Raw genomic sequence first — 12,053 nt, 5'->3', positions numbered from 1 at the left:
GATTTAAAATTAAAAATGGATATTTATGTCCTTAATAAATTTATCATTTTACATAATTGTCACTGCACTTTAGACCTTAATAAATTTATCATTTTACATAATTGTCATCACACTTATATGATATTTAGTTTTTAAATAATATTTTATATTTTTAGAATTTTTTATACATATTTTTGTGTATTTATATAAATTTTATCATTTTTAATTTTTTTTTTATTAATTATATATATTCTTATTATAAAAAAATAATTTTGATATCATATTTAAAATTAATAGTATGTCAAAATTATATTTAGATAATTAAAAAAAGATTAACTTATATAATTTAAGGATATTATTATCATTTAATTAAAAATTAAATTTGGAAGTAATTATTCATCAAATACTCCCACTTTATCTTATATTAATTTTTAACTTCTATTTCTAAATACTTTTACTTTAGCTTCTCATTTATTTTAAAATAATAAAATTCTCCCCCACATTTCTATAGAAGAGAACTATGCTGGGTCAACAACTCACAGGCCGTAACAGGCCCACCCCTCCACCATAAAACATAGCCTCGATCGTTGATAACAAAGAAATTAAAGACAGGTATGCGTTTAAAGACTAATTAAGACGACGATTGTTTCAGAAAAGAAAAGCAAAAGAAAAGAAAGGAATAATTATGCATCTATATAGGTTTTCCAGTTATAATCGGATTTAATGTCGTGTTGCATACTTGCATAGCTTTAACCAATGCACTTGACCTCCTCTGCCATGTAAAACGTCAATTAGAGAAAGTGCAAGATAAATATTACTTTTTTATTATTTGTTTTAATTAAACGACAATGAATATTTGACTTCTATCCTTTAGGTTTTTCTTAAAATTTTTCTCTATATATATCATTTTTTTTAAATAATGAACATTTACTTTATTTTTTTTGTCCGAATAAAGGTGGAAGAAGGCGCATTTGACTTTATAGATAGGCATTTAAATAATTGCTAGTTATGTCTTACCACATTTTATTTATTTATTATTATATTTCCTTTCATTGTGAAAATAATTTGGAGCAGAGGGACCCACTTAGGATCGTATCTCTAACCTATGGATTTTGCATATTTGTCAAACACCCTTAAGTTTTATAAAATGTCAGGATGCCTCAACTTTGGGAAAACTGGTCCAATCAGCCCTTCGTTTTTATCCCTATCAATGAAGGAAAGATCAGTATTCATATCAAATTTTCTACCAATATATCTAAAATTTAAGATAAATAATTTATTTTATTAAATTTAGATAATAATTTTATATATTACATCAACTATATTAAATTTTTCATTATTCTTAATTTTTTTATTGTTTTCTTCTCTTTTTTATTTTTTTTATTATTATATTTATGGAATGAGTGAAAGGAGAAAAATTAAAAAGGATGAGTAAAAGGAAAGAGATTAAAAATAAATATTATTTTATTTTTAATTTAGAAAATTATTATTTATCAAATCTAAATTTAAAGAATGAATAAAATAACTGATATAAAATTTTTTAATTATCTTATCTAAAATTAAACTTAAAATTTATTGATAGAGAGTAATTGACCCATTGGATACTCTAAGGCTACGTTTGGTTGTGTGTAATGTAATCTAGCTTGTAATGTAATCAAATTTGTAATGTAATGTAATGTAATCTTGATTACATTACTACGTTTGGAAATATAATGTATGTAATATTTGATTACAAGGATGATTACATTCTTTTGTTTGTTATCTATTATTTTTTATCACGAATGTAATTTGTATTATTACAAAATGACAACAATGTCCTACGACCTTCACTGACGGTCGCCTCACTTCTGCCGGAGCTTGCGGCAGCTACCGGCCGCCGCCGTCGCCGGCCGCCGGCCGACGGTGGACTAAGGGTATATTCGGTATTTAAATTTTGGTGGGACGGTGACCTCGTAATGTAATCGGATTACATAACATTTACTTTGTAATCTGGATTACAAAACTTCACTACATTTTGTAATTTAGATTACATTACATTATAAGTTTAAAAGTGAAACAAACAAAATAATCAGGATTACATTACAAGGCAGATTACGCCCTACCAAACGCAGCCTAAGTCTCCATGCAACTTCCTCAACTCTGTTGAGATCCAGACGTTTGCCCACTAGACCATGAGGTTTGCCCACTAGACCATGAGGAAGTTAGATCCTCTGGATTGTAAAATACAGTCCAAAAGATGAATCATTTCATTCATAAATGGAATTTCATGAATCCATTTATTATATAGATAGGATCCATAAATAATCCTTGATTCAGAAATAGATGGTCCAAAGATCTGGCTGTTTATCATGCGCAACTGCCTTGACATTGTCAACTGTCACCGTCCCTGCCTCGAGATTGTCAACCGTCACCATCTAATTATGTCAAAAAATTTCTTCAAGATTATCATATAAACACCTTTTGAAATGACTAATTCGAAAAATAAATGATAAATCTTGTTCTTAATGGGAGGACAGAGATGAACAATAAATATAATAGGTGCATATATATGTTGAATGATTGATTACAGATCCAAACAATTTTCTAATTTTATAAATTATCTAAGATGCAGGTTTCACAGTCGGTGAATACTTCATCACTAAGAAAAATTATTAATTTAACATTGCTATTTGTATTAGTAATTAAATTATTTAGGCTCATGCTGCTCGAGCCTTGCCAAATTCATTTAATACGTTGATTTAAACACGGCTAAACACATTCGATACGTACAAAGTAGGACATTATGATGGTTCTCATCCAATAAATTTAGAATACGGACTAATCTAATGGCTTGACTCCCTTCTAGATTAATTTAATCTCCATGTGACTATGTTTTTTTTATTGTATAAATATTTTTTCTGGTAATTGAGTCATGACTTATCTCCTATTTCAGAATACTTTTATTTATTAATTTTCTTTTCCAGATGCATTCCCTTAAATAAATAAATAAATCTTCACATCCGTCAGCATCTTGACCGAGGATCACAGCCTTTTGGGGTCATCTTCAGCCGTCCGATGTACAAGTTTCTTCCGCGAGGGCATATTATAGCCGTCCGATATGAAGATCATCTTCCCTCAATCAACAGCTTGGCGTTTCCGTGGGGGCACTGCTACAGTCAACAGCATTCGTTTCGTAAAAGTGTGGCTTCGACTGGTTCAAAGAACACGACTGGCCTACTCTACGCCATTAAAAGGAAAGAAAAAAAAGGAAATTTTTTTTTCAAGATTTTAAGGTGGCTACGAATCCCTTCTCTCTCTCTCCCTTCGCATCGCCTACAAACGCAACCCCCCTGCAATCCTAAGCAGATCCCTGCCATTGGTACTGGTCGGTCCGCCTATAAATACTCTTTCCGCCTCCAAATTTCCTTATTTATCTGAGCAAAGATCGGAAAAGGCGAAAAAGTGAGGTGATCCATAGGCGGCGGCAGCGAGATGAAGCACCTGTTGGAGTTGGAGAAGGGGCGAGAGGCCGTCGACGGCCGCCCTTCTGTCGGACCAGTTTACCGCAGTGCCTTCGCTAAAGACGGGTTCCCTCCGCCCGTCCCTGGCGTAGACTCCTGCTGGGACATCTTCCGGTGCGATATCCTTGATATCTGATTCCCTTACTGTTTTATTTCCCCAAAGGATTTTTTTTACCTCTATTTACAGTAATGAAAAAGAAGATTTTTTTTTTTTGTATTTTCATTCGTTAAATCGTTAAATAGCTTGTCTGCTGAGAAATTTCCTGGGAGGAACATGCTTGGGCATCGAACGGTCGTGGATGGGAAGGTTAGGCGCTTGTTATTTCCAGTATTTTACCTTTTTTTGATCTATTTTAACATTTTCCCTCTGATTCATTTGCAGGCAGGTAAATATGTTTGGAAGACTTATAAGGAGGTGTATGACACTGTGATTAAAGTCGGGGCTTCCATCAGGAGTTGCGGGATCGAGCAGGTAAGAGTTAGGAGAGTATTGTTAATCTTTGTTCCCGTAGAGTGAATAGTGAATGGTGTTTGGAAATGTAGGAATCAGTGGCAACTGCTGCATATCGATCCTCTCAAATCACACTCGGATTCCAAACATTTGTTGTTTCCGTGATACATCACGCTGTTAGACCATTTTAGGTTCTTGATTGGCCGTCTCACAGTTTCATGTTACCGTTACTTTTCTGGCAATGTACACTAGTTGTAAACGTGTCTTATACAATGCCATTTCATTGTAGATTTGAAAGTAGTATCCTTTGCATTCTAGGTCAGTTTCAAAAGATGAATTAAAAGGCTGAGATACACAATAGAGGAATCGGCTTTCCATTATTTCCTTGGATGAATAAAGAGGAAAGGTTAATGTGTAAGGATAAATTTAACCACCCATTCTCGGTAATACATCTGCTCCAAATTCAGGCAGCAAATTAATTGAAACTTGCTTAGTGTAAAAAATTATGTATCCTCCAATATACATCCAATCAAGCAAACTACACAAAGAACAATTTCTTTCTTATCCCTCCGCTGGGTTTTCCTTGCCTTTGCAATATGTCCATCATTTTTATCTTAGATGAAAAGGCATGTTAATTGAAGGAAATCTAGCAAATGGCTGCTTAAAAAAATTACCAACCACTCTGAGCTGAGATCTTGTTTGTAATCTGCCAATTTACTGCTCATGGAAAACGCTGTTCATTTAACTTTCAACAGTAGCTTTCTAAACTATTTTCAAGGTGAAGAATGCATATCTAATGGTACCATTTTGTCTCGATTCTATTCCACTTGAGACCCTCAAAGTACTAACTTTCCTCTTTATCAGATTTCCATATACAATTTTTGATTACCACAAACCAATTCATATGCTCTGACTAATTCACTTATAACTTCTTGAATTTTTAACCAGAATATCGAACACATTGTTACAAGCTGTGCTTTTCAACCTTTCTATTATGTTTTTGTGCTCTGGAATATGATGGACACATGATGTGTGATGGTTTCTTCATGACAGTACAAAGTTTATGGGCTGTTCTAGATTTCGTCTTGTTTGCACAAGACAAATTTGCATTTCCTGAGAAGTTATTAATGGTTTTTGTTTTATACTTATAATCCTTTGTGTGATCATATTGATATATCACTGAAGATGCCTTCACTTTGTAGCTTTTCATTGCTTTCTTAACAGGGTGGCCGTTGTGGTATCTATGGTGCTAACTGCTCTGAGTGGGTTATTAGTATGGAGGTAAATTTGCTACCCAATTTAAGCAAGTCTGTTGTTATGAGTTTAGTTATCTTCCAAAATGCAACTGAATGAACCTTTTTGTTTGCATCTTGATCTAGAAAAAAATCTAAATTTTAAAATCAATCATAATTTTATTTGTGTAAAAGAAAATTTTGTAAGTGCCACTGTGCTTGTTTTTTGTTGAAAATTCTTTTTAACATCGCAGGCTTGTAATGCTCATGGGATTTACTGTGTTCCTTTGTATGATACACTTGGTAAGTAGACTCAACAGATCTTGCTAAAGATTCTTAAACCATCAGCGTTTTGGATCTGATGAATCGACAAAATCATATTTTATTAGCTGCTTGTAGAATTTGTGCTTGTAATAATGCTTGTATCTTTTATTCGTCAAAGGTGCTGGTGCTGTAGAGTTCATTTTATGCCATGCCGAGGTTCAGATTGCTTTCATAGAAGAGAAAAAGATTCCAGAGGTATTCTAATTTCATGTTAACATATGAAGTCCTTTTTCTTCTCATGACCAGAGGTATTCTAATTTCATGTTAACATATGAAGTCCTTTTTCTTCTCATGATAATCAATGAAGTTCTTTTTCTTGACGTGATAGCATTTATGAGTTTTCTCACTTATGAATCTGAGAATCATTATCTCAAGTAGAAATTGACGTTCCCATACCTTGCTAATGCTTTCTCCAAGGGCTATCTTTCATCATATTTAAACTGTATTGTTGCATTGTAGCTGGTTTACATTTCATGCCAAATTATCTTAAAAAGGACAGTCCGGTGCACAAAGCTTCCGCCAATGCGGGATCCCTTCCGAGATTCGAACCCGTGACCTTAGGTCACACGGCAACAATTTTACCATTGTGCCAAGGCTCCCCTACATGCCAAACTATCTCAATGTCGTAAAATTAATATTTGAAGGAGTTGTCATATGCAACTCTTTGTGTTTCTATATTCACTTCTCTCCATGAAATGTGATTCTCATAGTCACTCATTTAATTTCTTCAACAACTTGCAGTTATTTTTTTGGCCAGGACAATAGCCTACAGCTCGAAAACTGAATGTTGTATTAACATGAAAACTACTATGCGGTGTGCACTTGAACTTACTAACATAAGTCCTGGACATGAAAATTGTATGCTGTATTAACATGAAAACTGCTATGTCGTATGCACTTGAACTTACTAACAAAAGTCCTGGTGATCAATTTTGCAGGTGTTGAAAACTCTACATGTTTCATCTAAATTTTTGAAGAGTAAGTTAATTTATTTAACTACTTCCATGATTAAGCTTTGCGCTATGGTAATTGGTTATTGTTTATTTACAGCACTTGTCAGCTTTGGTAAGGTCACCTCTGATCAAAGAGAAGTGGTTGAAAAGTTTGGTTTGGCAATATTTGAGTGGGACGAGTTCTTACTCTTGGTAGGTTAATTTTGATTCATTATTCAGGTTCATAACTACCCTGTGGACTGTATTTGGCTCATAAATTCTACATTATCGATGCATTATAACATATGTTGCCTGATTATCTGCCTTTGAATTATAATATTTGAATGGTTTGGCATCACCATGTTATAGCTATCTTATCAAGATCCAAAGGGATTTGAATTAGGGCTGTAAATGAGCCGAGCCGAGCCGAGCCGAGTTCGAACCAGCATAGGCTCGAGCTCGGCTCAACTCAATTTATATTGGCTCGACTTGAGCTCGAGCTCGCTCGAGCATGTAGAGTTGAGCCCAAACTCATTTTTTTATTTTTTAATTATTTTTTAATAAATAAATTAATATATTATATATTATAAAAATATATATTATTGCTGGTTCGTTTGGCTCGACAAGCCATCGAGCCAGTAATAATTGGGCTCCAGTTCGGCTTGATTTCTAATCAAGCCGGCTCGAGCTCGGTCAACTGCTCGAGTCAAGTTTTGACCGAGCCGCTTGTGAGCGGCTAACGAGCGGCTCGGCTCATTTACACCCCTAATTTAAATAATGAGATATTCTTTTTCTCGTGCTTCTAGATATATAATTCTGTTCTTTACATGTGTATAGACATATATTTCTTCATTTTCTTCTTTATTAGCATTTAATATATTCAATGAAACATCATTGGCTGTTCTTAGTCATAAAACAAGCGATTATGCACCAATGTAAATGTTTTCTATGTTTTCATTCAATTTGAAAAATATTCTTTATTTCTACATTATGTGATTGTGACATAGTCTCTTTTAGTTTAAGCAGAATCACTTTTTTGAGAAAATCTAGTCTATATATGTAGGTTATATTCCCATCATATCTATGATTTTTTACTAGTATCTTCATCCTGCATAGTAGTAACTTGCTTTTTTTCTATTTGTGTTCTACATATAGGGACATGATAAACAATTTGATCTTCCTACTAAGAAGAAAGATGATGTGTGTACAATTATGTACACCAGTGGTACGACTGGTGATCCCAAGGGTGTGCTTATCTCCAACAAGAGCATCATTAGTCTTATATCTGGCGTAGATCTATTTCTTCTTTGTGTTAATGAGCAGGTGCAGAGCTTTATATTTCTCCTTTGAACTCTATGATGTATAGCTATGGTTGTTCCCTTGGTTGTGTCAATCAGTTTTTTTTTGTTGTGTTTTCTTACTTGTTATTGCGATTATTAATCCAATACTCTTGTTTTTCAAACCTTAAGTTAACTGAAGATGATATTTATATATCATATCTTCCACTTGCACATATCTTTGATCGGGTGATTGAAGAGATGTTCATTTACCGAGGGGCTTCAATAGGATTTTGGCGTGGGGTAAGTGTTCCAGTTCAAGCTTCTATACCTTGGATAATTAGATTTTAATTATAATAAATTTTCATATTTAGGATGTCAAATTGTTGGTTGAAGACCTTGGGGAATTAAAGCCAACAATCTTCTGCGCTGTTCCTCGTGTGCTTGAACGCATTTTTACAGGTATTTTTTGTTGAGTGTGTCAATAGTCTACTGTATTCTATGAATTATGAACATATTTTGAAATTTAGTCATTTTCTTAATGGTTGTTTATTTCTAGTCATTTATATCTTCTATAGATGTTATTCATGCACTCTAATTATTCTATCGCATTAAAACATTTGGTTTGGAATACATGCACTTGACCCTTGGAAATGTACAATTTTTGTTGATTACATTGACATTCTGTCTATGCTAGCTAGCCCCTCGAACTGTTTATGCCTTACTGTGATAGTGCGTTTCACATGCAGTGCTGCAACTTGCAGTAACTTGGTGTGTGGAATGTAGTTCCAACTGTTTTTCAGCCAACTTCCTAGTCTTGCCATCTCAGTATGTTTCAGTTGATGATGTGGGTTCACACTTGAGAGCTTGGTGGGGATTGTATTAATTTTTATTTGTTAGAATCTCACTATTTGTGATGACATAATGCCTACTGTTTTAAATGTTTATATGCTTTAATTGCACAATAGGACTTAAGTGATTTGACCATCTTGTAAGTATTTTTTTGGAGCAATGACCATATTCTGAACCTTAAAAGTGTAAATGTTTCTAATGTGTCCTTAACTTCTTAACAGGGCTGCAGACCAAGATTTCTACGGGAGGAATGCTGAAGCAAACATTATTTAACCTCTCTTATAAATAGTAAGTTATGTTTCTATCATATCCATTACTGTGCATTTTTCTATTGAGGTGCGTTAGAAGTTATTTTATTGTATCCATCCTTTTTTCTTGTTGGAGAGCACAATTGCCCATTGAGGTGTCTGTTTTTGTGGTTTACTGGTTTACTTATGTAAATATCTTATTTAGTATATCCAATTGTGATGATACTCTCTTTGTCCTGTTGTTTTTTTTTTTAACATTTACATGGAGTAAAAATTTGCAGCAAACTTCATAATATGGAAAGAGGAAGTAAGCATGAAGAGGCAGCTAAAATTTGTGATAGATTTGTGTTTAACAAGGTAATTTGAAAGAGAAGGATCTTTTGCTGCCCAAATTGTATTTTTTTCTATATATAATGAGCAGTCCTATTCCTAATACTTCTTCTATGGCTGTTATGGACTTTTCAACTTTTTCAGGTAAAAGATGGGCTTGGTGGAAAGGTACGACTCATCTTATCTGGAGCAGCTCCTCTAGCCACCCATGTCGAACAATTTCTAAGAGTGGTGACATGTGCTCATGTTTTACAAGGATACGGTATAAGACTGGCTACAGTTTGAAGTTTGAATTTTTTTTTCCATAAAAATCAAATTCGTGATTGATGCACAAATTTACATCTTCAAGTTCAGTGTTGAAGCGAAGGCCATTACTGTTATAGCAGTAGATGGTCCTCCCTTGTTGAGCTTTTCTTATCTTTACTGAAAAATGTATACTAGATGAATTTTGAAATTGAAGCTGCAAGGAGTGTTGTAACTGTGCAAGTTTACCATTCTTAGAAATAGGGAGCAATTGTAGAACGTTGGTGCCATTTTTTGTATCACTCGGGAAAATGTTCAGTACTGAGCTCACAAGTTTTTGGTGGTAATGTTAGCTATTTTACCTTATTTTTCACTGAGTTTCTGAATCATTTTTTTTAAATGCTAGGTCTTACTGAGACGTGCGCTGGGACATTTGCATCATTGCCTAATGACCTTTCAATGCTTGGGACAGTGGGTCCACCTGTCCCAAATGTTGATGTGCGTTTGGAGTCTGTTCCTGAGATGAATTATGACGCTCTTTCAGAAGTTCCGCGTGGAGAAATATGCATCAGAGGAGATACATTATTTGCTGGCTACCACAAAAGAGAAGACCTCACAGAAGAGGTTATGGTAGATGGATGGTTTCACACAGGTTTTTCTCAGCCTCATAATTTATAATTGATCTAGAAGCTTACTTTAAACAAGAGGTATTTTTTGTCATGGAATACATTTTAATTCATAATTGACATGGAATACGTTTTAGTTAAAAAAATTTATCTTGTTCTGCCTGAGTTTCTACTACAAGACCAACAGAAAACATGATTGCGTTGCTGAACTTTGACGTCTCTGGAAATGCATTCTTGATGCATTAATGTTGGTTAAGTATAATTCTTGGAGATGTCTTTTGTCTTTCAGGTGACATTGGTGAGTGGCAGCCAAATGGAAGTATGAAAATTATTGACCGAAAGAAGAACATTTTTAAACTTTCACAGGGAGAATATGTTGCAGTTGAAAATTTGGAGAACATTTATGGCCTTGTTCCTGATATTGATTCGGTATGTCTTCTACATGTATCACTGATTAAGAACTATGTCTATTGATTTGGTATGTCTTCTACATGTACCATTGCTTGAAGCTTACATTCTTTGGGCTTTAAATTTGCTTATTAACACCACCAATTACTTCACGCATAAAGGTTATAGATACTGTAAATTTGATGAATAAAACTAGTAGCTATATCTGCATTTCAATGCATAAAACTGTCATTTATATGATTAAAGCTCAATGGGGAGATGACAATCATGTAGCTGACTCCAAGTAGTGTGTACAAATACGGTTAACACTGAATTTTTGTTTGGTGATTTATTATGCTATTCTAACCTGGATAAATTCTTTCAGATATGGATATACGGAAATAGTTTTGAGTCTACCCTTGTTGCTATAGTTAACCCCAATATGCAAGCTCTTGAACATTGGGCTCAAACAAATGGTATCAGTGGGGATTTTGCCTCACTCTGTCAAAATCAAAAGGCAAAAGAGTACATTTTGGGTGAACTAGCAAAGATTGGAAAAGAAAAGAAGGTGATTTTTTTTTTAATTCGGGTAATTTACCTGTTAATTGTCAAATGCTAGATGTGATAACTCAACTGACGTTCTGGCAGTTGAAAGGCTTTGAGTTTATCAAAGCTGTTCACCTCGATCCAGTTCCGTTTGATATCGAACGTGATCTGCTTACCCCAACATACAAGAAGAAGAGGCCACAACTACAAAAGTATTATAAGGTACAAACCTCATTCTTTGCCCTTGAACAAAGTAAATATGTTTCATTTTGAGCGCTAATGAACTTTGTTTGTTCCCTTTCAGAGTGTCATTGATGATTTATACAAAAGCCTGAAATGAAGCAGTTGACGTTCAAGATACCACTTTATTCATAAGCGTGTGCTTCAGGAAGATTATTAAAATCCTGTTCGTTCAATAGAAATTGATAATTTTATAACAGTGATGCAGTTGTTGTTAGATTTATGTACTCATGGATTATAATGTATATCCACTCATATTTACCTTTACTTTCGTTACCTTTACTCATGGATTATAATGCAAATCGTGTTCTGGGGCCTTTACGCAGATTCTGGTTTTTTGGCCCTTCTCAGCAGAGTTCATTACATTTCTGTTCTTAATACTTCTCTGACATATGAAACAATAAAATAACTAATTCTCTTGCTCTCCTTGAGGGACGATATAGATAATCGGCTAAATGCATATCCGATTAAATAGTTACTATCCTTTTTATTTACGATGCTCTTGAGAAGACAGGCAAGTACCTTAATACATTTTTAATTGACATTTGATGGGACAGTTCAATAATTTAAGAGCCTTTTTGCTGACGCTGAACTGTCTGATGGCGTCTTACTCCAAACTTATTAAAGTCAATATTCTTCTACCTTAACAAATTTCTAATGGATACTCCATCGGACAGATTAACTACCTTCTACCGCCACGCCCATGACAATTGTTGTTTAAAGAAAGTTCCACGGGAATTTATTCGACTTTTTTCGTGGGACAGGAACTGCTCGAACTTCTCTTGATTTGGTACACGTCCCATTCGTAAGAGCCAAGTTAGTCAAAACAGGCATTTTCTAATGTAAAACCAAACTGTTTTTCATATATATATATATATATATATAT

At 34.1% G+C, this 12,053-nt stretch overlaps 1 protein-coding gene across 1 annotated transcript; it reads left to right on the top strand.

The window, feature by feature from the left end:
- The first annotated feature begins 3,233 nt into the window (after positions 1–3,233).
- On the top strand, positions 3,234–11,434 carry LOC122027516 (long chain acyl-CoA synthetase 4-like). The gene is made up of 19 exons (XM_042586510.1): positions 3,234–3,593; positions 3,723–3,786; positions 3,862–3,951; positions 5,155–5,211; positions 5,417–5,465; positions 5,605–5,681; positions 6,425–6,464; positions 6,537–6,631; positions 7,574–7,741; positions 7,888–7,998; positions 8,070–8,157; positions 8,769–8,835; positions 9,077–9,152; positions 9,270–9,387; positions 9,775–10,020; positions 10,284–10,423; positions 10,767–10,949; positions 11,030–11,149; positions 11,232–11,434. The coding sequence occupies exons 1-19, from the start codon at positions 3,451–3,453 to the stop codon at positions 11,265–11,267; spliced, it is 1,968 nt and encodes a 655-aa protein (XP_042442444.1). The 5' UTR covers positions 3,234–3,450; the 3' UTR covers positions 11,268–11,434.
- Positions 11,435–12,053: the final 619 nt, after the last annotated feature.

The sequence above is a fragment of the Zingiber officinale genome, chromosome 10A (assembly GCF_018446385.1).
Source record: "Zingiber officinale cultivar Zhangliang chromosome 10A, Zo_v1.1, whole genome shotgun sequence".
Classification (NCBI taxonomy): Eukaryota; Viridiplantae; Streptophyta; class Magnoliopsida; order Zingiberales; family Zingiberaceae; genus Zingiber; species Zingiber officinale.
This window is presented reverse-complemented; position numbering and strand designations above follow the sequence as displayed.

Coding starts and splice junctions, on each gene's coding strand:
- LOC122027516 (XM_042586510.1), top strand. CDS start 3,451: ATGAAGCACCTGTTGGAGTTGGAGAAGGGGCGAGAGGCCGTCGACGGC. Junction 3,952..5,154: donor GGAGTTGCGGGATCGAGCAG/GTAAGAGTTAGG, acceptor CTTTCTTAACAG/GGTGGCCGTTGTGGTATCTA. Junction 10,021..10,283: donor AGATGGATGGTTTCACACAG/GTTTTTCTCAGC, acceptor TTTGTCTTTCAG/GTGACATTGGTGAGTGGCAG.